This window comes from Nylanderia fulva, unplaced genomic scaffold, assembly GCF_048542155.1.
Source record: "Nylanderia fulva isolate GAGA-0341 unplaced genomic scaffold, ASM4854215v1 Scaffold6, whole genome shotgun sequence".
NCBI lineage: Eukaryota > Metazoa > Arthropoda > Insecta > Hymenoptera > Formicidae > Nylanderia > Nylanderia fulva.
Genome location: NW_028190698.1, coordinates 2,595,883 through 2,623,480, shown reverse-complemented (window position 1 = coordinate 2,623,480; position 27,598 = coordinate 2,595,883). Strand labels below are relative to the sequence as shown.

At 33.1% G+C, this 27,598-nt stretch overlaps 1 protein-coding gene across 11 annotated transcripts in view; it reads right to left on the bottom strand.

The window, feature by feature from the left end:
- The window catches only part of pnut (septin 7-like protein pnut), a 43,008-nt gene extending 16,758 nt beyond the window's left edge, over positions 1-26,250 (bottom strand). For 4 of the 11 annotated variants that reach the window (XM_085487942.1, XM_085487943.1, XM_085487937.1 and 1 more), the window contains exons 1-3: positions 21,104-21,565; positions 17,329-17,838; positions 685-1,135 (exon numbers count right to left, since the gene is read on the bottom strand). In XM_085487942.1, coding sequence (XP_085344068.1) covers positions 685-1,135; positions 17,329-17,739 — 862 coding nt within the window. In that variant the 5' untranslated portion in view covers positions 17,740-17,838; positions 21,104-21,565. Of the gene's footprint in view, positions 1-684; positions 1,136-15,472; positions 16,355-17,328; positions 17,839-21,103; positions 21,566-24,331; positions 24,872-25,873; positions 25,975-26,025 lie in introns of those variants that run through there. The other 7 variants (XM_085487946.1, XM_029315873.2, XM_085487938.1 and 4 more) reach the window with 7 other exon arrangements.
- Positions 26,251-27,598: the final 1,348 nt, after the last annotated feature.

Sequence of the window (27,598 nt, the reverse complement as noted above, 5' to 3'; positions counted from 1 at the left end):
CCATTGCCGCCAAAGAAACGGGTCCCTTTGTCCTTTCGCGAGGGCCGAGCTACTCTCGACGCGAGACAGACGCGGCCGTTGTTCTTCCGCTGCCGCATAATTAACGTTTTCAACGTCCGGGATCGCGTTTCTCGCGACGTCAGTAATGCAGCATCCGAGTACGCGCTCCGAAAAATTATTACGCCTCCGCCTATCCGCATACATTATTCCGAGAAATTTCCACTTTACAAAATTACGTCGCATTGTTTAGACAACTCGTATATAAAAATAATTCAATTGTACAGTGTGATAAATTGTGGTTGCTACTTCTACAATAATATAAGTAATAGTTCCAGCATTTTTCTCTCTCTCTCTCTCTCTCTATTTTTTCGTATATATATAAAATAATCCAAACATTTATATTTTACTATATTAGATTTATATTATATTACATTTATATTTCATTTTTATTTTATTTTTATATTAATATTATATATATACATAAATATTATATAGTATATATGTAAATATTATATATTATATAATATCATATATTGTAATAGTAATATTATATATATACATATACAAATATAAATATAAAAATGAAATCTAAATGTAAATATAAAGGAATCGAGAGAAAGAGAATAGCGCCACGTGCTTGAAATGTCAATTCGCAATTGTCACTGTAAGTCGCGCGTTACGAACCTACGACCATAAGGGTGAATTCGAAGCCCTTCTTCACGGCTTTCCTGTAAACCTGATTGGGGAGATTCGCGAAGCCGACGTAGCCGTCGAGTTCCTTGGGCTTGGTGGGCGGAGTGGGTCGCGCATGGTGCAGAGCATTCTCCTTGTTGCTGTCCTCCTTGTTAACGCCGGAGACGGCGATCCGGGCGCACTCGCGCCTGTTGCTGTCCTCGGAGGGGTCGTTCGGGATCGCCGTCGAGACCGGCAGCCGCGGCTTCGTCGCCGCCACGATGCCGCTCGTGTACACCGGCGTGTTCGGCGACGTTAAACCGCCGCCGATCGTCGCCGAGGCGTTCGTCGTAGAGTTGTTCACCTGCGATCCGGGAGGCTGCGTCGGCGGCTGCGGCGGCGGCACCGACGGTGTGATTATTGCCGTGTCACCCTTGAAGAACAGTTCGCGTTTCGTCTGGATCTGCGCAGAAAGGAAATTTATTCATTTTTTTTTCTTAATTTATTTTTAAACATTTTATTTAACATTTTTTAAGTAATTTTAAAAATATATGTATAATACATTTTTCAGTTGGTTTATTGTTTATTATAAAAGTGTAAAAAGTGATATTTGTTATATGTATAATAAAATTACAATAAGATACATATAATATATTCAATTTTTATTTTTGTATTTTAAATGTTATATATATATATATATATATATATATATATATATATATATGCATTTATAATAATAATAAAACAAGAATTTCTTATAATTATATATTAATGAGATAAATTGCTCTCTGTGCAACTTGTGCGTTCTAATTACAATTTTAATTATAATACGTAATATTATACGTATATATTTATTAGATATTATAAACTATTACACAACTTCCCAGAATTTAATAAATTTAAGAAATGAAAAATTTAGAATATAATATAATAAACAATATAAAAAAATAAAAGTACAAAAATTAAAAAAAATAATAGAAAGGAGAACTTAAAGATACACAATTAATTAATAAGAAAAACAGAATAAAAAAAAATGAAAAGATACATAAATTCAAGGAATGCGCGTGGAGATGCATTGAGAAAGCATTCGATCATTTCATCGACTTCCGATCTCGATTCAATTCGAATGCAAATGTAGGTGGAGGAGATAAGCATTTTTCGCGTTTCATACGTTCCGTGATTTCCGGCGTTTTTAGGAAGAGCCGAATCGCGTTTCATCAAACGCGCGCACCCACACGTAGACCAGGTAATTCCATACGTTACTCGGACCGTAACCGTTACTCTTGTACGTCGAACACGTAAATTCGCAAAAGCACTGCGGGGGATGTACTACGATAAAATCGCATCGCCGCGCCGCCGAGTTTAGCGATCGATATTGCAATGCCAAGCCGACACGATGAACGGTCGAATGGCTTCCGCTACCGCTACTGTCTTATGCGCTTCCGAAGCGGAAACGGCCAGAGTTCCTGAACAATGACCCTTATTCAGAGGCCGGCGACAAGCGATCTATCTTCACCAAAGCTATGTACACGCGATGGTTTTAATAAAAAAAATATCAGAAAAAATCAGGAGAAGGTAACTCGTGTTGTTGACAACGTAAGAAGAAAAGGAACTCGCTTATCGATTAATTCGAGGTGCGTCATTAAAAAAAATGTATACTATATATAATAATAATAATGCATAATTATAATATATATATACTTCTTTATAAATCGCTTATTTGAAACTAATAATATTAATATTGATTTGATGTGAAAAATTATTTATTTGATGTAAGAAAATTCTTTTCAAAACAGGTATTTATTTATTGTTTCAAATAAATGATTTCTCAAGCAGTATTGAAATAAATATTTATTAATTTCATAATTTTTTTTCAGTGTATGTATTAATATTTTTTGTTGTGCTAAATATTAATCAGAGAAACTCTTATAAAATTCTTCCAATATTGTCTTACAATAACCATGATTTTCAAGGTAGAATTTTATAAGAGTTACTCTGATTAACATTTACCACAATAAAGATATTTCCACAGTAAGATATAAAATATGTTCGATTAATTTTCCTATGTAACATACCTAACAAAATTTACTATACTGAAAAAAAACTTTATTAAATTTGATTAAGTATTTATTCCAATACTGCCAAATAAATCATTTACTTGAAACTAATAATATTGATTTGATGTAAAAAATTATTTATTGGTTTCAAATAAATGTTTCATAAAATAGTATTCAAATAAATATTTATCAATTTAATACTTTATCCAGTATAATTATATGTATAACATAAAATATAATATACAAAATAATATTTATTTCTGCTAATAAGAGAATATTTTTAATGACATAAAATGGCGGATAATTTTAATTTTCACGTATACAGAGGATATCTCCATACCGAACAGAGCTTCGTGTCGGATGTCACTAATGTTATTCCAGCTCTTCCGTGCAATTGGCCATATAGAGCCTAAGTGGTGGTCGTTTGAGCGTTCAAGACGTACAAGGGAACGGTACAGGAAACCGCGGGTAAGCCACGTGTTCCGTTACACTTGGACACCGATCATGGAATACGAATGAATCCCGATAATCTGAATGCACACGCATATGTGAACGTAACGTGTGTAAGGTCAAGGCGGAAGAGAGAGAGAGAGACCATCGTCCTCTATCGCGTCGATAGATTCCTGTTAATGGATTTGAGTCATTATTCGAGTCACGTCGCTCTCCGATTTCACAATCACCGCTTATCTGCATTTTTATCGAGCTGTCAATCAACTTGCATTTTATGCGTAGAAACTTCTTAGAAATGAGATATTTCGTATATAAAGCGTAAAACTTTTGGGCTTTATTTATTTATTTATTTTTTTACGTAATTTTCTGCGCGGTTTTTATATACTTCGTTCTCGTTTGATATCAGGTTTTAAATAATGGGGAAAGATAAATCGCTCACTTTTTTGGAAAATAAAGGCCGCGTTTTTCTCACTTAAACATGATACTTTGTAATTATTATCTCGAGAATAACGATGAAAAATAAATGTAATCTTCCACAAGAGACGTAGAGCTTTTTTTTACGTTTTATGTGGATAAAAACGTCCGTACATTGAAGAAATTTGTCAAGAAACATTGATCCGAGTTCCGAGGATTATCGTGAAAAAATATGGGAGACGTATAATAGATAGAAGAGAAGAGATCTTCTCAAGAGGCGCGAAAATTCTTTCTTCGCTTATCGGACGCCTCCCTCGACGCAGTTGTCGTACCGCCGAGTCAACGTACGAACGATTGCGCTTTAAAAGCATTTCACGCGTGCACGCGTGAGGAACGAGGCGACAGAAAGCGACAAATGGAGTACAGTATGCAGTATGTAGTTTAAAGTGCGTAGTTTTGTCGAGAATCGAGTCGCCGAATAAATCTCTATCGTAAAAACTTTATATATTATTATATAATATATTAAATATTATAATGCGTATTAATATTATATTAATATATAAATATAATTAATATAAAAAATATTAATAAATGTATTTAATATATCTATATAATATATATTAAATATATGTATATAAATTATATATACATGGAGAGAATTTTCTCTTAGAATTTATCCTGAAAATCATAGTAACCGTGGAATAATATGATATTGAAAAAATTTTATAAAAGTTTCTCTGATTAATATAATAAAAAAAATATTAATATGTACATAGTAAAATTGATCGAACAAATTTTATATTTTGTTATGGTAGATATTAATATTTTTTATTGTGCTAAATATTAATCAGAGAAACTCTTATAATTTGTACACACATATGTATTCATTATATAATTATATAATAATTTTTCGATATATTTTGCAGGATATTTTTTAAAAAATATAGAACTACTTTGAAAAAGAAAGAAAGAAACGCGTGGAAATAAACTATTTCACGTCCTCCCTTATTACCATAAAGAGCCTCTTTGCGCCAGTGCAGCTCCATTACTGTCAATCGCATTCTAACGCGCGTGTGTGCATACAGGATCAATTCGCGCTCGCGAGACTCCAAGAGCCATTCTGTATGCACATACACATACGTAATTATCGTTTTGCCGTCGTCGAGTACTACACTGAAACAAAAATTTGTTAATTTGACTAAACCTGTCAACTAAATTACTATATTTTGTTAAAGCAACATATGTTAGTTTTTAAGTCAAATATAGGTTTTGATAAATTTAATATGTTATATTTAATTGAAATATTTTTATATGTTCAATGAACAAAATAATTATTAGTTGAAAGGTTTAGTCGAGTTAATAATTTTTTTATTTTCAGTGTGGGACTCCATCATCCATTTCATCTCTTCCCTGCAAGAAAGTTCGCAGGGGAGTATTGGTCTCTCTTTGCTCTCCTTTTGAATAAACACTGGAATTTATTCGCACATTTAATATAGAAAAAATAAAAATAACAAAAGAATTAAATTGAAAAAAATAAAAGAACAAAAAATTTTGTTTTAATTACAAGAGGAATTTGCCCCATTTGCTCTATAAACACTGGAATTTATCTGCACACTTTAATGTAACAAAATAAATAAAAGAAAAAAATAAATTTAAAAAAAAATGTTAATTATGCCTTCTCCTGAAAAAAAATCCTGCGGACATCCATGAGTGGATGACTCTTTCTCTCTCTCTCTCTCTTTCTCCGGGAACGAAAGAGACACCAGACCGCGAACGCAGCAGCAACAGAACAGAAACCGGTCCACGTCGCGTCATGCTGGGGAATATAAAGTCTTTCGGAGAACGAACGGTGCCTTTTCGGGACACCGTGTGTACACATAAACGCATACATGCATGAAGGGAGAAAAAAGGGCCACGACGACTCTGTCTTTTCCGCGAGTGCGCGTACATACGAAAATGTTTCTCTCTGGTGCGAAAAAGTCTGTAATCGCGAGGGTGGAATATCTCGATATATTTTTCTCGCGATCTTCTCCGAAGCTCGAGAATTTAACAAATTATCTCTTTGTAGACGAACGGAGACGAACGAACGGTGATTATCTTTGTTACACTATTTTCGAAGGGAAGAAAGGCTAAAGTGGAATACGAGGTGAAAAAAGCTCGAGAGAGGATCTGAAAGAGGCATTTAGAGAATTTTAGTTTTTAACTCTTCGATAAAGTTTTCCGTAAAAGTTCGAAATTAATTTTCCGACGTATAATCGAATTCTTTTTTCTGCATTATCTCGATTTCTGTACATTTCTGCAGTAATTGCTCCGAGAAATACATGTAAAAAAATAGCCTTCGCACATAAAGATGCAATGTTTCGAAAGCTGCACCACGCGCGTGCAATAGAAAGATTACAAGATAATAAGAATCTCTTATACACTCGAGAGGTACCTCAAGTCTATTAGAAATGAAATCGTATCTCCGGAAAACGAGAGAGCTTCGTAGCAGATGCACTTTTCTCAAAATAGGATTCCTCGCATATTCGTTTCCCGACCATTGTTCCAATTCCCTTCTTCATCGCGTCATTATCTTCTCTCTCATTCAGTATTTGCTGTTATCTAAATAAAATTATATGGATGATCATCTAGATGAATTTTTGGCGTCATCTCATCTTTATATAGATAACAAAAATATATATGTATTATCTACATATATCTGTATCTTAGATGAAAAAAAGTATTATCTTTACTAAATTATCTAGATTAATGTTCAGATAATTTGATTTAAAATCATAGCGCATATAAAAAATACTGAAAACTTATAAATAAAAATATGAATATATTTTTATATTCCTATGTATAATTTATATTTTTTTATAACTGTGTTTACATAAGCAGTTTCAAAAATTATCTAGATGAATCGCCATATAATTTTGTATTTTATCTCACCTTTTATCTATACTAAAAAAAATATTTACGTAAAATTACATAATTATGCTAGGTTTTTCTCCGACCTAGAATAATCATGTAATATTGCTGCTACTTCTATGAAAGATTATACAGATTATAGGTATGTAATTTCATATGAAATATATTCTTAAATATTTTCAAGATTAAAAATATTTCACTGGAATTACACATATAGAAAATGCTCTAAAACAATGTTATAAATAAAATGGATAAATACTTATATATACTAAAAAAATAAAGTTCTAATAAAGTAAAAATAGTAACTGTAAAATTACACATATGATTTTTGCATACAAATAATAACTCGACCTATATTTTACATGTATTTTTACATTAATATGTAAAAATATATTTTTCACCTTAAAAGATGAGCAAATAAATTACAGTATAATATAAGCAAGTCATTTTCCAATTCTGAACGAGTCAGTTCCATGTAAAAATGCATTTTTTCCAGTGTAGCTAATTTGAAGATCTAAGCACAACACTGCTCTTATCCCTCATCCCTGTTCGTGACCCAACTTCGGCTCCAGACCCCAGACTTGGGAACCCCTGTCGTAGGTCAATACTCTCTCTCGGCGAGGTTCTCCACCACCACCAGGCACCACCACCACCATCCACCTTCACCATCAGCAGCACCGGGTGGTGGCGAGTCGTCGTCGTCGTCGTCGTGGTGAGTCGATTAGATCGATTCCGTGGAAAATGCATCGCGAGGCGCCTCCTCGTACGACGGCTTTTGTCTCGTTAAGCTCTTCTCTCGAGAAAGCTCTCCCTCGCTCTTCTTTCTCTCCTCTTCTCTTCTTTCATCTTCCGAGGCTTTGAATCGCCGCTCTGATGATCGTCATCCGCCAGCGAATGAACTCTCACCTTAACGTTATGTTCGCGCCGTGGCACGTGCTCGCTCTGTTTCTAACAAGCCAGGAAGAAAAATAAAGAGAAAGAGAGAGAGAGATTTTGCTCCGATTCTTTTGTGTCGAGTTTCGTGAAAAAAGCGGTGAACCGCTAATGAATATAATTTTCATTAATGACGTTTCCCCGACGAAATTTCAATAACGCGATGTAATTTTTAACAAAAGCAAATATATAAGTATTTAATATTTTAAAAGTAAATTTGATAAAAAAATATTTATACGTGAGGTCTCTTTTCTTCGCTTTTTCTACGAGATGTAATTTTTCTAAATTAAAATGCTTATTAAAATAGAGTTTGTGTATAACAGAGGGAATTTTCTCTTAGAATTTACTCTGAAAAACATGGTAATTGTGGGACAGTATGGAGGAATTTTACGAGTTTCTCTGATTAATATTTACCGCAATAAAAATATTAATTTACCACAATAAGATGTAAAATATGTTCGATGTATATACATAGTAAAATTTACTATACTAAAAAAATTTATTGAATTCGAATAAGTATTTATTTCAATACTGCCAAATAAATCATTTATTTGAAATTAATAATATTGATTTAACGTAAAAAAATATTTATCTGATATAAGAAAATCCTTTTCAAAACAAATAAATATTTATGTGTTTCAAATGAAATTTTTTCAGTGTATATATATTAATATTTTTATTGTGGATAAATATTAATCAGAGAAACTCTTATAAAATTCTTCCATATTCTCTCACGATTACGATGATTTTCAGGGTATAAATTCTAAACGAAAATTCTCTCCATATATAATAATAATAAAATAAAAAAATATACGCGGTCTCTATTCTTTGCTTTTTCTACGAGAGATGTAATTTTTCTAAATTAAAATATGTACTAAATAGAGTTCGTGTACAATTTTTCGACAAAATATGCCGCCTCATCTTTCTAATTAATCGTCGGAGAAAAAAAGCAGGGAATTATGCAACGACGATGATTTGCCAAAGTATTCTCACAACAGTGTGATTACTATGACGCTCATGAATATAATATCGGACACGTAAGCCCCATTAATTGTTACACGGGAACAAACACGGGAGTGTACTCGAACGCAGCTGATAAATGATTTCGTAACACTTATATTTAACGCCTATACTGATACGTACATGATACCATCGGATAAATTAGATACTGCATTCGAAGTTGCTTCAATTTCGATATTATTCATTATTTATATCTCCATAAATGAACAAATAATTGTAGGAAATAAATAATTATATCTGCATAATAACGAGCAATTATTATAAAATTCCGAGTGCTATTATGTTCGGATATGGTTTTATACATATAAAAAAGTAAATTAAATGCCAATAATATTATTATTGCCGATGGAATATCGTTTTCTCGAAGGACGCGTCATTTTAACGCGTATTATGGAAGAAATGTCTCGTAAATTTCGCCGTAATACGAGATTATAAGACGAATGTAGGTCCGTTCGTATAATAAGAGTACTCATAAAATTCCAATAAACGTCCACGACTTTTCATGTTCGCTGCAATCGTAATTATTAATATTAATGAAGCAAGCGACGATTCGATCGCGAGGAGCTGCTTCTCTATATAAGAGCCTTTTATTAATCACGGAATTATTGCGTCAAGACCCTCTTTCATCGATACTGATTGCATATGTACATATACATATCCTCGTTAAATCTCGGAAAAATTAATCGATTGAGCCACCTCTTCGAAAAAAAGCCATTTCGACTTTACGATATTTTCCGCTTACAGCGAAAATTTTTGAAAAATTAATCAAAGCATTCCAAAACCTTATATACATGTATATAACACTTTTTGTGGAAAAAGTTAACACTTCAATTATTCGAAAGAGAAAAGAAACGATTTCCTATTTCTTACGAACAATTAAAAAAATTTTTCAAGTTATTTTCTCATAATTCATCATCATCGATATTCATTACAATTATTTAATTAAATATATAAATTTATTATTAATTAGTATAATAAAGATCTAATGACAAATATAAAAAAAAGTCTAAAATTATTTTTTAATTGCTCATGAGAAAACAGGAAATCATTTTGTGTTCCCTTTTGAATATATTTAATTAAGTAAATAAAATAAATTTATTTAATAATAAATTAATAATAAAAAGAAATTAAAATCATCGCAAGCGAGAAAATATTCACTGACTAAAAGCAATTGATCGTTTTAAATCGATTAAAAAACAGAGGCAAAATTATACGGATTAAAAATTCGCGACAGATGTCCTTTTGATGTCGCCGCGACTCAATAAAAAAAAAAAAAAATAATAATAATAAAAAGAAAAAAAAAGACACTTTTCGCATAAATTTTCCAGTTCGACGAACTCGACACCGGAAACGTGCGATGACGCGGAAGCGGAAGAGACGGATTTGCGTCCTTATTCGCGTCAACTTAAGCTTCATTACGTCTAAGAGTTCGTCATTTGCGTCAATTATCGTCCGTCTCTCTCTCTCTCTCTCTCTCTCTCTCTCTCTCTCTCTCTCTCTCTCTCTCTCTCTCTCTCTCTCTCTCTCTCTCTCTCTCTCTCTTTCTCCCCCGCATCTCATGAAGAATTCAACGCTCGATCCCGTATGAGAATAAACGCTCGATAGCGTAAAATCTGGGCCACTGTAGTCGTGGATTCGATTCATTATGCAACACCCGTTGACGGGGGAAACAGAGAGAAAGAGAAGGATACATATGTTTCCGATGCTTCATTTGCACTTTTGCGTAAGAGACAACCGATGACAGTCATTTTATCGACTCGATTGTGCGCGCATCGAAAAAATATCTGTCGCGCTTTTGAGATGGGTCCAGAAAAAAAGAATCTGCTTGGTTTTAAGATAATCGAAATAATAAAATAATAAATATAAAACATATATGATATAAAATAAATAATAAAATAAATAAATAATATTTGAGATGCTGCGATGGGTCTAGAAAAAAAGAATCTGCTTGGTTTTAAGATAATCGAAATAATAAAATAATAAATATAAAACATATATGATATAAAATAAATAATAAAATAATATATAAAATAAATAATAAAATAAATAAATAATATTTTAATTCGTTTTATCGATTCATTTCTATCGAAAGAATATCTGTCGCGTTTTTGAGATGCTGCGATGGGTCTAGAAAAAAAGAATCTGCTTGGTTTTAAGATAATCGAAATAATAAATAATAAATGACATACCTATAGTAATGGTTTTTAATTCGCGATAGACAAAAATTCAACCTAGAAATTTATCATCCTATATATTTTGATGTACAAATAAAGTTTTTATTATATATATAAATATAAATCTATTATATAAATTATAAATATAAATAAAAACAAATATAAATTATAAAAAAAATTCAAAGTACACGGAGAGAATTTTCTCTTAGAATTTACCCTGGAAATCATGCGGTATGGACAATAATGGAAGAATTTTATGAGTTTTTTAATTAATATTTTTACCACAATAAAAAATATTAATATTTTATACTGTGGTAGATATTAATATATTTTATTGTGATAAATATTAATTAGAGAAACTCTTATAAAATTTTTCCAATACCATATTGTTCCATGATTATGATTTTCATAGGGTAAATTCTAAGAGAAAATTTTCTGTGTAGATTTTTCTTTTTCTTAAAAAAAATAAAGTATAAATTAGTTGAATATTACATAAATTCTATGATATATACATTAATTATTTTCTGTTAATTCTCGATTATCTAAAATTAGCTGATTCTATAATACCCTTTTGTTTTCCACACAAAGTTTCGCAATAAAATTTCAAGAGAGAGAAGTTCAAATCCTCTAATTATCGAAAGGGCCAGGATTGAGGCCGAGGACAATTCTCTCCGCTTTTGCGGAGAATTGGGTTAGCGACGCGGAATCCGGGGGAAAAGAGGGGTTGTTGAAAGTATAACAAGTTTAAATTCCGGGGATCGCGCTGCTGGACACAATGTGAACTTCGACAATGCACCGCGCTTTCACAGACGCACACATGCGGAGTGCACACAATGCACTTAAATTCGCGCTCTTCAAGACACCCGGTCTTCGACGTGTCCTCGACCTGGACAATTACGATTCGTCGTAATTAGCGCGTAATTTTCTCCTCCATCTCGCAAAAGGACAACGCATGACGACATCGAATCTCTATATTAACCTGCACTGGACCGATGCAATTCCCCTTCGATTATTCATATTCAATCGCGCCATTATTTCGCGATATATTGGCACTTTCGAAGAATGAATTACTAGGTCGTTTCGCGAATGGTACCGGAAATTATCTCTTAATTGCGTGACATATTAACTATTAATCTTGATTCACAATTAGCTCTCGCTTAAACAAGATTTGCCGTTTGCAGCAAAATATTCATTTGTATCACTGTTATATACATTATATTTCGACATGCAATCGTCTCTTTAATTTTTCTTTCTCCATATTTGCCTTTCATGTTCGAAATTAAAAAAACCGTATAAAAATATTTATTTATTGTAAAAAATAAAATTGTCAATATAGAGAGAGAGATGCATTAAAATATTGTATATTTTTTCTTCAAATTTATACATTATTTCAACGATGCAAATAATTACATATTATGAAGTAATGTACAAATCTGAAATAATGCATCTTAACGTGAATATGTCAAATATTTTTAGTATATAGACTTATAATTAGAATAGTAAAAGCATTATCATCTTAGAGTGAAATCATCATTAGAATAAAATCATCATCATCATTATCATAGAGAGAGAATAATAAAATATATATTGTAAATTATATATTAAAACTTTGTACACTAAAAAACAATTTATTTAATTCGAATAAGTATTTATTTTAATACTGCCAAATAAATCATTTATTTGAAACTAATAATATTTATTTGATATAAAAAATATTTATTTAATATAAGAAAATCCTTTTCAAAACAAATATTTATTTGTTTCAAATAAATAATTTGCCGTCATTTTCACGATTGATTCTCAAATATTTATTTGTTTCAAATAAATGATTCATTTGGCAGTATTGAATTAAATATGTATTAAGTTATTTTTGGTTCATGTACTTATATACGTAAAACGAGAGCGAAGTATGTCAAATATTTTCAGTAGACTTATATAATTTGAATAGTAAAATCATCATCATAGAGAGAGAATAATAAAATATATCTTGTAAATATACAATGATATAATAAAACTTTGTAAAAATGTAAAACGAGAGAGCGAAGCATGAAACAATAACAACAAATATTTTCAGTAGACTTATAATTCAAATGGTAAAATCATCATTATAGAGAGAGAATAGTAAAATATATTCTGTAAAGATACAATGATATAATAAAACTTTGTAAAAATGTAAAACGAGAGAGCGAAGCATGAAACAATAACAACAAATATTTTCAGTAGACTTATAATTCAAATGGTAAAATCATCATTATAGAGAGAGAATAGTAAAATATATCCTGTAAAGATACAATGATATCGTAAAACTTTGTAAAAATGTAAAACGAGAGAGCGAAGCATGAAACAATAATAACAAAGCACGCATGCATATCGACGTGAAATGCGCTCGGCGTTGAATAAAAAATAAATAAATGAAATAAATAAATAAATAAATAAAACGACTCTATGTGGCGCGGCGAACAAAGTCGAATTGTGTCACGATAGAGAGAGAGTGAATTTATAACCCCTCCGGATATCGGCAGTCTTGAATGGAGCGATTGTTCGGGACCTTTCTCCCTGTGAGCGAATGTGTACCTCTCTATATCTTTCAGTCAGTCGCAGTAGAGACGTTGTTATCAGAGAATATATATCGCGTCGTTTCTCCGGTTCGTAAAAATGTGTCAGAGCGATTAGTCGCGAGAGAGAACTCGAGCATTTTCCCTCTTCGGGATCGAGACCCTCTTCGCTTCAACGATACTTTTATCACCGTATATGCGTGCTCTAGTATCTCTCGTCTCGTTTATTCCCGCCTATTTTTTCACAAATTGCCGTCGTTTTCACGATTGATTCTCAATTTCTCACCAGTACTCTCGGAAATTTCAATTTCGAATGATTCAATTTAAATTACGCGTATATTATTATGTAATTGTGAGCTTCAGATGAAAATTCTAAATTCAGAATAAAATCATCTATTTTTTCCATAAAGTCTACTTAGTCAGAAATTTTTATTTTCAATCGATTAAAGAAAGTTAGTTTGAAGAGGAGGGTTCCAGCGCAATCAAATATATATTAAAAAAAATAAATAAATAAAAATCCCAATAGATACGAAATATCAATTTCAATATATTTTTTACTTAATCTTCGTAATTTGATCAGTCTGTAAAAATGTGTTTCATAAATAAGATTCTCTCGCGATAAGACGCACGAAAAAGTGCGATAAAAAGCTCGTTCTCACGATTTAAATACGAAGTGAGTCAGCGATCGCTATGCCATCAGTACGTGCATCTTTCGTCTCTCTGCTTCACGTATGACTCACGAATTTATTCGAGGATTTTTCGATCGCGCACACGAGGGTGGGACCCTCGACTTAGCGCACCCCTTAACGGGGCCCGAGAAGGCACCGAGGCCGAGGGAGGTCTGCCTCATCCTCCGCCATGTGTTGCTCTCCCGACAGTGATTCTCAAATCGAGATCGCCTCATAATGCGCGCGAATTTTTGCAGCGCATATTTACTCGGCGAAAAAATTCAGATTTATATTATATACACGGAATTTTCTCTTAGAATTTATCCTGAAAATCATGGTAATTGTGGGATAACTGAACGAATTTTTAAGTTTATCTGATTAAATATTTATCACAAAAAATATTTTATCATGTACATAGGAAAATTAATCGACCATATTTTTTATCTTATTGTAGTAGATATTAGTGTTTTTTATTGTGATAAATATTAACCAAACTCTTATAAAATTCTTCCTATATACTATACCATATTTTTCCACGATTATCATGATTTACAATTTACAGGGTAAATTCTAAGAATAAATTCTGTGTTTATGTATATTTATTTTAATATAAAATTTATGTAAAACGATTTCAGCTTCTGCCGTCTGTCACTTTAGTTTTTATTTGAGAGAGAATAATAAAATGGCGGTATAAGTGTAATATAAACGAATTGTACTCGGTGGTAATTCTTTGACGATTCGAAGCATTGATATTATAGACTGATATAATTGATTGAAATTTTCGTCGGATATTTTCTCGAGAGAGTTTTATCACAGAAGTTGAAGTATCGAAATTAAGTCCTTAATAGACATATCAAGCTGAAGGAATCACTTGGTAAGTTTATATCCACCTTGAGAATTCCGTTTTCAAGAATAAAATTGAGAATCGTGAGTTTTTTTATGATAATGGATTTATCTGAAAGTAATTTTCTGCGAAAAACATGTAAAAACAAGACTGTCATTATCATACATATAATAAAGTGGAAAAGTGAGGTACCCACTTATATAAGAAATTGCGGAAAAACATGTTCTAACTGCTTGGATGATACATCCAATAGATTATAAGAATTAACACTCATATATATAAACATATTTTATAAAATCAATTTTTAAAATTAAATATATAAAACCGATAAAAGTAAATGTAAGCTCAGATTATTTGATAACATTATAATGTGTAGAACAATAATTTTGTCCATAACTTTGTCAGCACAATTTTTCTATCACAGAGAGAATTTTCATTTAGAATATATATCTTGAAAATCAAGATAATTATGAAACAATATGTGATATTGAAAGAATTTTATATAAGAGAATTTTATATATATAATAAAAAGAAGACGTTTTCCTGATCTTGACAGACACCACCGCGGATTATCCTCGCTTAAATTTCGAATCACAATTCCCCTGAGGACCCTCCTTCCTTTCTTCGAAAGTTTTGCCTCCTGCACGCGCATCGCAATCGTTTTAGATCTTGAGATTATCAAAATCGCCCAGGGTGCTGCTAATTCTATTGAACACCGGCAACCTAGACTTCCTTCTTTATTAGGTGACAACGGGGAAGGTGTTCTGGGCGTTACCTCGTCGGAGGCGTGAGGACTGCACACACCATTATTACGCGGACTTGGACTTTGTCTCGAGCAGGTGAGCAGACTGAAATCCTGACTAAAAATCCTGAAGCAAGTTCTCGACAATAAGTTCGTGCACGACGTCGTCTGCTGGCTACAGTCAACGCTGAAGAAACTCGCCGTGGAGTTCGTCGGTGATTGACTGAGGCTGGACGACGCAGCGAGAGGTTCCAACAGATTGACGTTAACGTTGACGGTAGTTGCGTTGTTGTTGACGATGGCACCGTTGATGGCGCTGCCGCGCTCATCAGCGGATTCAGGCCGATTAGGCTCGGCAGTCGACATGTTCCTCAATTTTTCCGCATAAAAACACTGTGCAACCTTGATGATGTTTTTCCACCCTCTCTTTTCTTCCAATCGTTTTTCCTTTTTCCTTCGTCCTTCACACCGGGGACGAAAAAGTGTAACACGTGGCGTCTCTTCTCCCGCAGCTAAAGGAAACTTTCAAGAGAACACGATAAAACTGTCACTCCAGCCATATACGTCGTTATACGATACCGCTGTGGCTCGCATCGAAAGCACCCACGAGAACGTTAAAAAACGAAACAAGACGGTACGTGTCTCGCTTGACACGTGTGAATATCGATGCCGATATTATTCGTTACTGGGATAAAAAATAAAAACGCGGGCGAAACGTTGAGAAACGCGCACACGAATGAATATGGAGAACAAGAAGTGATTCCGTGTTTTCTGGCACGAATCAACCGGCTCTTCGTAGATCGACAATACAGATGATGTTATACTCGTCTTCTCGTGTTTAACGATATGTCGTTGTTGTTGTCGTCGACGTACGTACAATATTTCTCTCAGTCTGCATGTTACTGAACTTGAACTTGGCACTTTCTTTCGACGCGAGTATATACTCGATTCTCTCTCTCTCTCTCTCTCTTTCTCAGAGGAAATTTATTAGGGGGGATATTTGTGCGTCCGGTTTATATTCCGACTCAATGTTTACAGGAGAGCCTCCCAAAACTGACTAATAAGAGTTTCTCTAATTAATATTTCCCACAACAAAAACTATTACTATATCTACCACAATAAAATATAAAATATGTCCGATTAATTTTATTATGTACTTACACATATTGCAGTAAATTAATCGACACATTTTATATCTTAATGTAATATAGATGTTAATATTTTTTATTCTGGTAAATATTAATCAGAGAAACTTATAAAATTCTTCCAATACCATATTCTATCTCTCTGTGTACATTAACAGAAATAACATACTCCAAGTGACAAAATTATTATTCTACGCTGCGTATCAATGCCAGAAGAATTCCTAGAGTTTCTTCGAAAAGAGAGAAGTGACTCAAACTTTTTAGGTCGCCGGGGTTTTTCAGACAACTTATACACAGAGAGAATTTTCTCTTATATTATTAGAATGTACCCTGAAAATCAAAGTAATCCTGGGACAATATGGTAGGTATTGGAAGAATTTTTATTAGAGTTTCTCTCTGATTAATATTTACCACAATAAAAATATTAATATCTGCCACAATAAGAAATAAAATATGTTCGATTAATTATTTTTCTATGTACATATTAATATTTCTATGTAAAAAATATTAATCATAGAAACTCATCAAATTCTTCCAATACCATATTGTCCCAGGAAAAAATTCTCTCTGTGCACATTAACAGAAGTAATATACATTCCAGATGATAAAATTATCGTACGTGCATATAAATGCCAGAAGAATTCCTAGAGTTTATTCGCGTGACACCAGGGTTTCTCGAACTTTATACATATATATTATACATTCGTATGCATATTTAACGTCGGCCGACCTAGTCGGGCTTACCGAGATGGGCTCCCCATTCGCCTTGTCCCCGTCGAGTATCCTCTGGCGCAGAGCGAGTCTGTCCAGGCTGGCGAGCCGGTAGCTGCCGCCGGTCTCGCGGTCCCTGCTGAGCCGCTCGGCAGCGGTGCCGACGCCGCCGCCGTTCGAGCCGGCGTTGAAGCTCGAGGTGTACTTGGGCAGGGTCGGCGGCGGCACTTGCCGCGCCTTCTCGCGGCTCAGCATCGTGCTGCTGCTGTAGAGGAAGGACGAGTTGCTGCTGCTGTTGTTTGGCAGGCCGCGACTGACGCCGCCGGACGGCGAGATCCCCGAGGAGGCCGTGGACGACGCCGTCGACGACGACGAGGACGGCGTCTTGATGCCATTGCTCTGCGCGCCGCCCGCGGTGCCGTTCTGGTTCTCCGTCGTTGACATTTCTATCACCCCGTACAAGGACTCCTGTTCTCTCTTTCTTTCGTGTTTCTCTCTCTCTCTCTAGGATGTGCGAAATCGGCCGCGGATTTATTTTAAACCCTTGAATCGAAAGATCGGAGAGATAGTTAACAGGTTCGCTGCTCTCTCGTGTACGATGTGTCACGTTAGTATGTATGTATGTATGCACGTGTCGTATGCGCGTAATATTATCTGTCAGATTTTTCATGATATTCTTGGTAGCGAACGTGTTAAGGAAACCGAGATATCTGAGACTGCTCGGAGTATTTTATATTTTAGCTGCGTTCTTTGAAATGTATGTATAATAAAAATAAAAATTCATAAATATATATATATATGTATATGCAAACATTAATAAAAAATTCATTAATTATATTCAGTCTCTCGGATATATTTCGGTTTAAGGATTAATATTCGGAATATAAAAGTCACTTTTGGGTCTCTATTTCATAAAACTGTCATTACTTTAATTACATATCTATTTGACATATTTTTTAAGAACATAAATATATTACTTTTTTTATTTAGTTTTATTAAATCATGTTAATCAAATCTTTACATGTTATATTTGTCAATTTCGAAATTTACAAAAATTTATAAATTATCATAATAAAAGCAAAATTTAAATAATTTTTTCCCTAAATATATTAAAAATAATGAAGTTTTAACAAAAACGCGATTTTCTATTTTTAACACGAAAATAATAAAAATATCAATTTAATTCCTAGATGTCTTTTTAGGATTATTATAGAATTACGATATTTTATTATTAGCACAAGTATTATCGGTATGCAGTTTTATGAAACTAGAGTCCAGCTGTATAGGAAAAAAAACAAAAAAAATCGTCGATGTGCACAATAGTGATTCGAGCGACGTGTAAAATGCGCCAACGCGCGTAATTGTAGATCGAGTGCATTCCGGAGGCTATGCACATACGCCGATCGAGAAGAGCTTTGATTTGTTCCCGCGAAACTTTATTTCGAACACGTTCGGCGGTATCTTTTAAGCTATCAGGGAATTCTGTAAGTACGCGGTAAAGCATTTATCCCGATAATGGAAAAATACGGTCAATTTATTTCACGGATACACTTGGTTTTAAACCTATTTCTTTTACAGAAATATAGATATAAAATTTATTAGCACAAAATGTATTAATATATTTTATTAATAAATTTATATACAAAATAATAAAAAAATTTATTTAATAATTTAATGAATAATAAAACAATTTATAATAAATTTTGTAACAAATATATGTGTAGTATTTATATAATAAATATATACTAAATAATATATATAAATTAATGATAAAAATGAAAAAATGCATCGAATTTTCTGTAAAAATATTGGCTACTTTTCTCGACAACAAAATTAGATTACAGAGAAGCTTTTATGTGTCGAAGACCGCGGAAGGTTTTTCAACGTGCGCGACTGAGATCAAAAACCGATTCCTCTCGGGAGAAGGAAGAGGAAAGAAGCCTTCTCGATCGAACGTCGAAAGTCGATACACGAGATGCGGTTTTTATTTATCCTCGCGGCGAGACGGAGAGTGGTGTTCCGTAACAAGGCGAGTTCTATACTCTTATATTATTCCGCAAGGATAATCGGACAACGTCGGAGGCGGTTTCGCTTCGGATTCGTATTTCATGAACGAAATGGACTCGGGATCGATCCGCGAAAGAGAATGAATGCAAATGTGGAGAAGCAATGCTCGCGATGCTTTTCGATATTGTAAGATGAAAATGCAGCGCCATTTCTCCTGTGTTTAAATTAAATATGCTCGAAAAATTATATATTAATTGATATAAAATATTTTTCATAAAATTGAAGTTTAATTATATTATTACTAAAGCCTCTTCAAAGCCTAATAAAGTCTAAACACTGTCAAAAAATTGAATAAATAATTTTTAATTTTGATATACATTTGAAAAAATTCAGTATGCAAAATAGAAAATTCTTAATTTTATTATCATTAAGATTTCTTTAGACAATTTATAATTTGCATAAAATTCAAGATGAAATTCTATATTTATAATTTTATACGTCAAATGTTTCGATTTTTATATACATGTATTCTGATATATTTTCTAAAATACATAACATATATAAAATTTATAATTAGGATTCCGCCTTCAATTTTTGCCGTAAATTATATATAAAGAAGCCTTTAATTACGAAACTTATCATTAACGAGTTAAATATCGTAGATCGATATCTCATTAATTTATGTATGAAACGCAAACAACTTTAAGAAAATATGTTACCAATAAAAAACTAATTAATAAAGATAATAAATTACTCAATATCAAGCGTTGCATTAAATTTGCATATAATTAGACGTGCACTTTTTGATAATCATCAAATTTAATTAAAGCAAATACACTTGTAAATATTGCATTCTCAACTCGATATTGAAGAAAATTATGTTTTGTTTATATACGTCTCGCATTCAAGCGATCCCGGACTCAAATTCGCGATGCACGAATCATTGTTTACGCATAATCGCTCGTTGTTGATTCATGTTGACGGCTGTCTGCGTATTTGACTCGCGATATGACTACGATATCAGGAATGTATCGCGGAGTAAAAGTGATCGCGCGCATAAAAAAAAAAAATCCAAGTGAAAACAAATAAGTCCGGCTTGACGATCGAAAAGAGAAAGGGTCGTTATAAATAAAAATTAGACATCTCTGGTTAACGAAAATTTCAATTGTAACTAAGCAATTAAAAGAGGTTTCTAGGAAATTGAACGATTTTTTCTTCAATATAAAAATTTATATAAATGTAATATAAATTGAGTATAAATTTATACAAATCGATTAAACGAATTATTTTACTCAAATCGTGCATTTTTAGATGCAACAGGACAAAGCTCCCGTGATTCTTTTGAGAAAAATTGAGAGTGGTATTCGAAGAGAAATTGAAAGTGGCGTCACATTTCGTACAATGCAACATTTTGCTAAAGGACACCCCATGCCGCGTTTCCATTGTTGCACGTAAACATAGAGGTCACTTTCGCGCGTCCGGAACGTCGAAAAATTCATCCAAGTTATACCGGTTTCCGGACAGCCTTGTGTCGAATGGAGGTAGTATTTCGTTAACCAGAGACAATAGCTAGCGCGTCCAATCGCTTTCGAGGACGAACCTCGAAGAAAAAAAAAAAAAAAAAAACATGGTACTCGAGGGCGAATATTTATCTCGTAATATAATAAATTTACCGAGTCCTAATAAATTGAACGAGAGAGGAACACCACCAGCCGTCTTCGTCGCACATACATGTACACTCGACGCGTCTTCAAATCGTCGCCCGAAAATTCGAGGTATCACAAAAGCACACGCTACTAACCGTCCCTTCGGCGCCGTTCTCGCTGCGTAGGTGGAGATCCCAGGATTGTTCTCACACGGGAAAGGAGAAACAGGCGTCGAAGGAGAAGAACACGCGCGCGCGCGCGAAAGAGAGAGAAAGAAAGAAAGGGAGAGAGACTTTTGTAACGTGCGTCGCACTGTGTGGGCTCCCCCGAGGGTCGGAGAGCCGGTGTTGCCGATGATTCACGCTGTCGGCGAGCCGGTCGTGCGTGGCCGCGTTTTCACTCTCACTTGGTTTACGTTCATCGTTTCGCGCGTCGATTTTTCGTGCGTAGACGGAGAGGAGAACACGACGCGATAAACCCGGTATATTCGTTAGCCGAGCACAAAACGAAACACACCACGATGCGCAGACTACGAACGACGCGTCCTCGAGATAAGTCTTCGCTCCGCGCCGACACGCTCACCACACGCCCGACTCGTACGTACTGCGACGACCACGCCTGACGCAGCCGCCGCGAGGGAGAAGCGGCGCGGGAGTGGGGGGAGAGAGAGAGCGCGCGCGCATGCGCGGACAGCTGCCGCGCGAGCGATCGCAGCGCTCGACGCCGCGGCGGCGCGCGGACGAAGCTTCGTTGCCTAGCAACTTATCGAGCGCCGATACTTCAGCGCCGCTCGCAAGTGGAGATGCGCGAGACCGTTCGCAAGGATTCTGAACACTTATTTTTCGGTGTAAATGCTATTTCGCGGATGAAAAAATCTCTTTACACATAAAAATAAATAATAAGAAACAGGTATTCTTATGTCCTGCCGAGATATTTGATGAAACAATATTTCGAATATTTTCTATCGAATTTGATTTACCAATATTTTGACATTCATTAATTCTATGAGGAGAAAATTTTTTGTTATATTTTATCGCAAAATTCACTACAAGTTTTAATATGTTTGGTAATTTTATGCTGTATGTGTGTTAAAATTTTTATAAGCGATTAAGCTGGATTGAAAATATGCTGCATTTTAAAATTTATATAAAATATTTTAACATTTAAAGAATCATAAGTTTTTAATATATTTTGAAATTTTACTACATATTTTAATAAAATTAATCAAAGATATTTTATATCTTACTGTAGTAGATATTAATATTTTTATTGTGATATAAATATTAATCAGAGAAACTCTTATCTCTTTCAATACCATATTGTCTTATTATGATGACCATAATTTTCAAGACAAATTCTAAAAGAAAATTCTCTCTGTGTATCTTAAACGTAATATAGTACTGAAATATTGTCACATTGATAAATACATTATTTAATTATCGAGACTGAATTTAAGACAGATATTGATATTTAATATTCAATATCGTACAATCGTTAAAGACATAAATTCACATCGTATAAAAAAGTTATAGAAAATATATGTGCGCGACAATTTAATAAACATTTGTTTAATTAACGAAATCATAAATGATAAATAATATATATGATGTATTAAATTAGAATTACTTTGAGTAAATATATTGATTCGAATTTACTGAATATTTTATGATTTTGGCGCTTTAAAAATCATATGAAGGATATCAGTAATACAGTTACAAATAATAACATCCAACGTGAAAGTTGTAATAGTAGAGAATCTCAATAATATTCCGAAATAAATATCTAACAAGAAAAATTACTCATTATTTTTCATAGATCAAATACGCAATTTAAAGCTATATAGAGCACAATAGAATTTGGAGTAAAAATAATACAGACGCTGTTTATAAATTCCTCAGCAACTCAACTAATTAATTGGCTAAATTAGAGATAAAAGGAGAAAATTGGAGCTTTTAGTTAGACAGTAATTTTCGTCCATATGCTAATCTAGATCTCAATTACTTTTGATGAGAATCTCGCGCTTTCGTGACTGAGAATTAAAACTCGGAAAGGATGAAAGAGACGATCTTATCGGAGAGACGATTGTCCCGGTGTCAACGAGCACGTGTCAACGAACATTAATAGAACGCGAACGTGTTATATCTCGTGCGAGACGATTAAGCTCCAAGTAACTCGAGCACGCCGACTCTCGATTTCGCGATGTCAACGCACTCGCATTGTCTTCACGCTTGTTATTCTAGTGCGTCCACTAGGAAGTACGCATGCCCGGTTGCGACCTTAATTAGACGTTGGGCTAATAAGAGCACCGTCGATCGCGTGCGTGCGTGCGTGCGTACACACATCCGAAAGAACGATACGAGGAGAATAATAAAAAATTGTCCAGACTCAAGACAATGCAATCCCGAAGAAAAATTGCCTCGAAATCATTTTTTCGCCAATCAAACGATACGTTAGATATTGCAATTTGATCATCAATTAATTCAATTTAATACATTATTTCTACAATGAAGCCAAAACCATCAAATATTCAGTAAATTCAAATCAATACTAATCGGAGTAATTCTAATTTAATACATAATATATTATTTCATTTATGATTTTATTAATTAAACAAATGTTTATTAAATTGTCATGCATATATATTTTCTGTAATTTTTTTTTTACGATATGAATTTATGTCTTTAACGATATTGAATATTAAATGTCAATATCTGTCTTAAATTCAGTCTCGATAATTAAATAATGTATTTATCAATGTAACAATATTTCGATTTATATATAGGGTGTATCTAAATAAGTGTGACTTTTAGGAAATGATGCTTTGGCGAAAATTAAGGGGAGTTTCTTATATAAGCATATACTCTTATATCCCTCCTTGAGAAATAAATTAAGTTCTTTTCTTTTCTTCAGAAAATATCTACCAAGCATTATTTTTTAAATTTGTCTGAAATTTGAGAAAAAACAGGGAGAGATATAAGAGTATATGTTAGAGTTTATATAAGAAACTCTTCTTAATTTTCGACAAAGAATCATCTCCTAAAATTTTTCGCACTTATTTAGATACATCCTGTATACACACACATATACACATTAAAAATAAATATATACATGTACAATTTATACACACATATTAAAAATAAATTACAACATTCTTAAATTCTTCAACTGATTAATTAACTAATTAAATAGATAATTATATATTAAAAATAAATATATATTTTATATATACAATATTAAAAACAAATATGTTTCTTATCTGAGCGTTGTTGCGATAACTTATAGCAAAGTTAAGTTACAAACTTAACAAAGGAAGAACACTTCTTTATTTATACATGTTATCAATAAAAAAAGTGATTGTGTGACGCGAGTGATAATACAACTACCTGTTGAGACTCCTTGTTCTTCTGGCAATTATATCTGGCGAGAACAGCCGGATTCAAGCGGCGTCTCGCCGTCGACGAGTCCGTCGCCGACATCGTTTATACGATTGCTCGTCAAATAACGACTCCAGCTGATTCACGAAAGGTCACACTTTCATCAATTATCACGCAACTAGTTCGTCGGGTATGCGAAACTATATCGTCCCGAGAAATCGCGCGCATCGATCGACCGCAAAAACGCGATTGCGATTTTTTTCTCACAATTCGATATCACTCTTAATTATTTACGCGAAACGAGAATGATTCGACTGATAAAAATCAATAATTATTTTATTTATTCGTAGCTTTTAAGCAAATACTAATATATCAATTCAAAATCAGAATGTCATTCTACGATTTGGAGACAGAACGAATAAATTTCACAAGTTGCTGTTCGGTGAAATCAAAGGAAACTCCTAAAGACACTTGATATAATGTATTTTAAATTTTTCTATTTTATATATATAGGAAAAAACTTGATAAATCTTTTTTAAATGTACGATCATTTATTAACATTTATTCTTTAATTAAGTTCATGGATGAGAGATTTTGATAACTATAATGTTGCTTTGAAGTTATTGAAAAAGATAGAAAAGTCGTCGAAAAATACACAAATAATAGAATTCAAATTAATTCAATTTAATATTATTTATTTAATTTATTACATATAATAATATAATATTTGGGAATTTAATTACATCGCACAGAAAGAACTTGCTAATTTTATAGCTTTTATTATTTTTATTGCGCATAATAAATGTGTAAAATAAAGAGATTTAATGATGTTGTTTCACAAATTATGCATAAAAAACTTTTGAATGTATAACAAACTGTATTTGTTTATTCATATAGTTTGATCGTGCATGATAAAATGTAAATTAAATTTTTTATCGAAATTACTTACAGTTTAATTTCTTTTTAATTCAGATGTGATGAAAATATTTTTATATGAAAATTTTATATATTTTCTTGTGTTTCTTTTATATATTTTTTAAATAATTTTTATTTAATAAAAAAAATAAGTATTATTTAATAAAAAAATAAATAAAAACTATTGTTAAGTTGCGTTGCTAAATTATTGAAATCGTAACAAGCTTTACTTTACTGAATCATTTGCTCGATATATTTGTTGTTCCTTATCTCCAAGAATCGTAGAAAGACAATATTGATGTTGTAACTTCAGAATAACTGCTTAGAAATAATAACGTCTAGAAATTGTAACAATACGAGTCTAGCACAGAATAGAATTCACGATAAATGTTTCACGAAAATTTCAATACAGTATTTTTTCCTAGATTAAATAATATTTCGACAAAAGAAACATAGAAATATTTACGCAAAGGCACAAATCTTAGATTTCTTAACGTATTAATTAATTAATTTCAAGGGATAAAAATTCAATCAAGCTAAATTGCTCTCAGCAAGTTTCGACTTTGCGAAATAATATCGCTTTCGTCGCATAAAACTGACACTCTGTCGAAAAAAATAGCAAAATATTTCTCGCACCGCAACACTCCGTCGTTTCGATCGGTGCGAGTCCGCTCGATCGTCGTGCAAACTCAACTCACGCGGTATTAATATTACGAACACGAAGCCAACTTGCACGACGATCGGAATGCGACTAGCCTTATCAGAGAAAAAGAGAGAGAGAGACTCACCGCTGCCGTGGTGTCCGAAGCGACCGTGACGGTGATGACGTTATCGTCGTCGTCGTAATTGTCATCGTCATCGGCGATGTTGCCCATGCGGTCGTCCAGCATCCGTACAGCACCGGAAATAAACGAGAGAAGTGGGATAGGGAAGGGAGATATGCGGTTTGTAGAACCGCGATAAGGACGATAAGGAACAAGGACGATATAATAAAGGATCGTCCGGGAGAAGAAAGAGGAAGGAAACAGGAATGTTACGTTAAAACTGTGTTTTTTTTTTTTTACATGCTTGTATACTATATATATTGACGTAATTTTTATCAAAACTATAGACTTTTCGTCGTTATCACGTTGTGAAGAAATAGTGGAGATTTTTATTTATAAAGTAAATTTTTAATATTTTTCCAAATAGCAAATTCGGAATAATTTTGTCTGATTATATATAGGTATGGATTTTTATCAATATAAATATATTTTTTAATTATGATTGCAATGGTTGTTGATATACTATACGCAAAGAAAATTTTCTCTTAGAATTTGAATTTACTCTGAAAATTATTGTAATCATGAGACAATATTGGAAGGATTTGATAAGTTTCTCTCATTAATATTTGCCACAATAAAAAAATTAATATCTACCACACGTTTATTTAATATTTTTTATTAGGGTAAATATTAATCAGAGAACCTTTTATAAAATTCTTCCAATATCATATTGTCCCACAATTACCATGATTTTCCGGGTAAACTCTAAGAGAGAATTTTCTCCGCGTATAAAATTATGTCCTTATATATCAAAAATGTCATGCTTGCTAAAATTTCGACAAAAAATGGTTTTGCACAAAATTATAAATTCCACAATAATCTTCATAGTCGGATATCAATCTCCACTTAATTAAATATCCATTACAAATTGATTCACATTACATATTCATTATGTATATTAATATTCTATTTACATTACGTATATTCTCTACAATACATAATTTATAATTATGTTGCAATTATTATAATTATATTATAATAATTTTAACATATATACACATAATAATTTTTTTATCCGTATAACCATCTTCGAAAATAAATGATATTCAGAAAATTCTCTCCTATGAAATATATCATTTGATATTAGAATCGAAGAGTGAAGACCGGGAATTTATAATATATATGAAAGAGAAGGGAGATATGCGGAAATGGACTTCTTACGTGAATCGTGCAGAGCGATCGTGGAAGTCTCCATCCTGATCCTTATCCGCGTCTTATCGTCGCATTCTATCGCGATGAATCGTCGTGATTGGCCACGTGTGTTGCACCGAGGGGTGCCATCGACGGAAATAGATTTTCCGAAAACGGAATTCCCGGGGTGGATTTTAAATATCGCGCAATATAAAGGCACGAAGCTAGGCGTGTCGGATATACCGGGTCGGATCGAAAAATCCTACGATTTAATGTCCCGATCCTCGCGACTTGGCACCCAATCTCGAAATAATTGTCCGGCTGACTCGACAGAAAAAAATCTCGCAATTCCCTCCGTTCATAAATTCCAGAATTCGAACGTAAGACGAGAGATCCTTAAAAATTC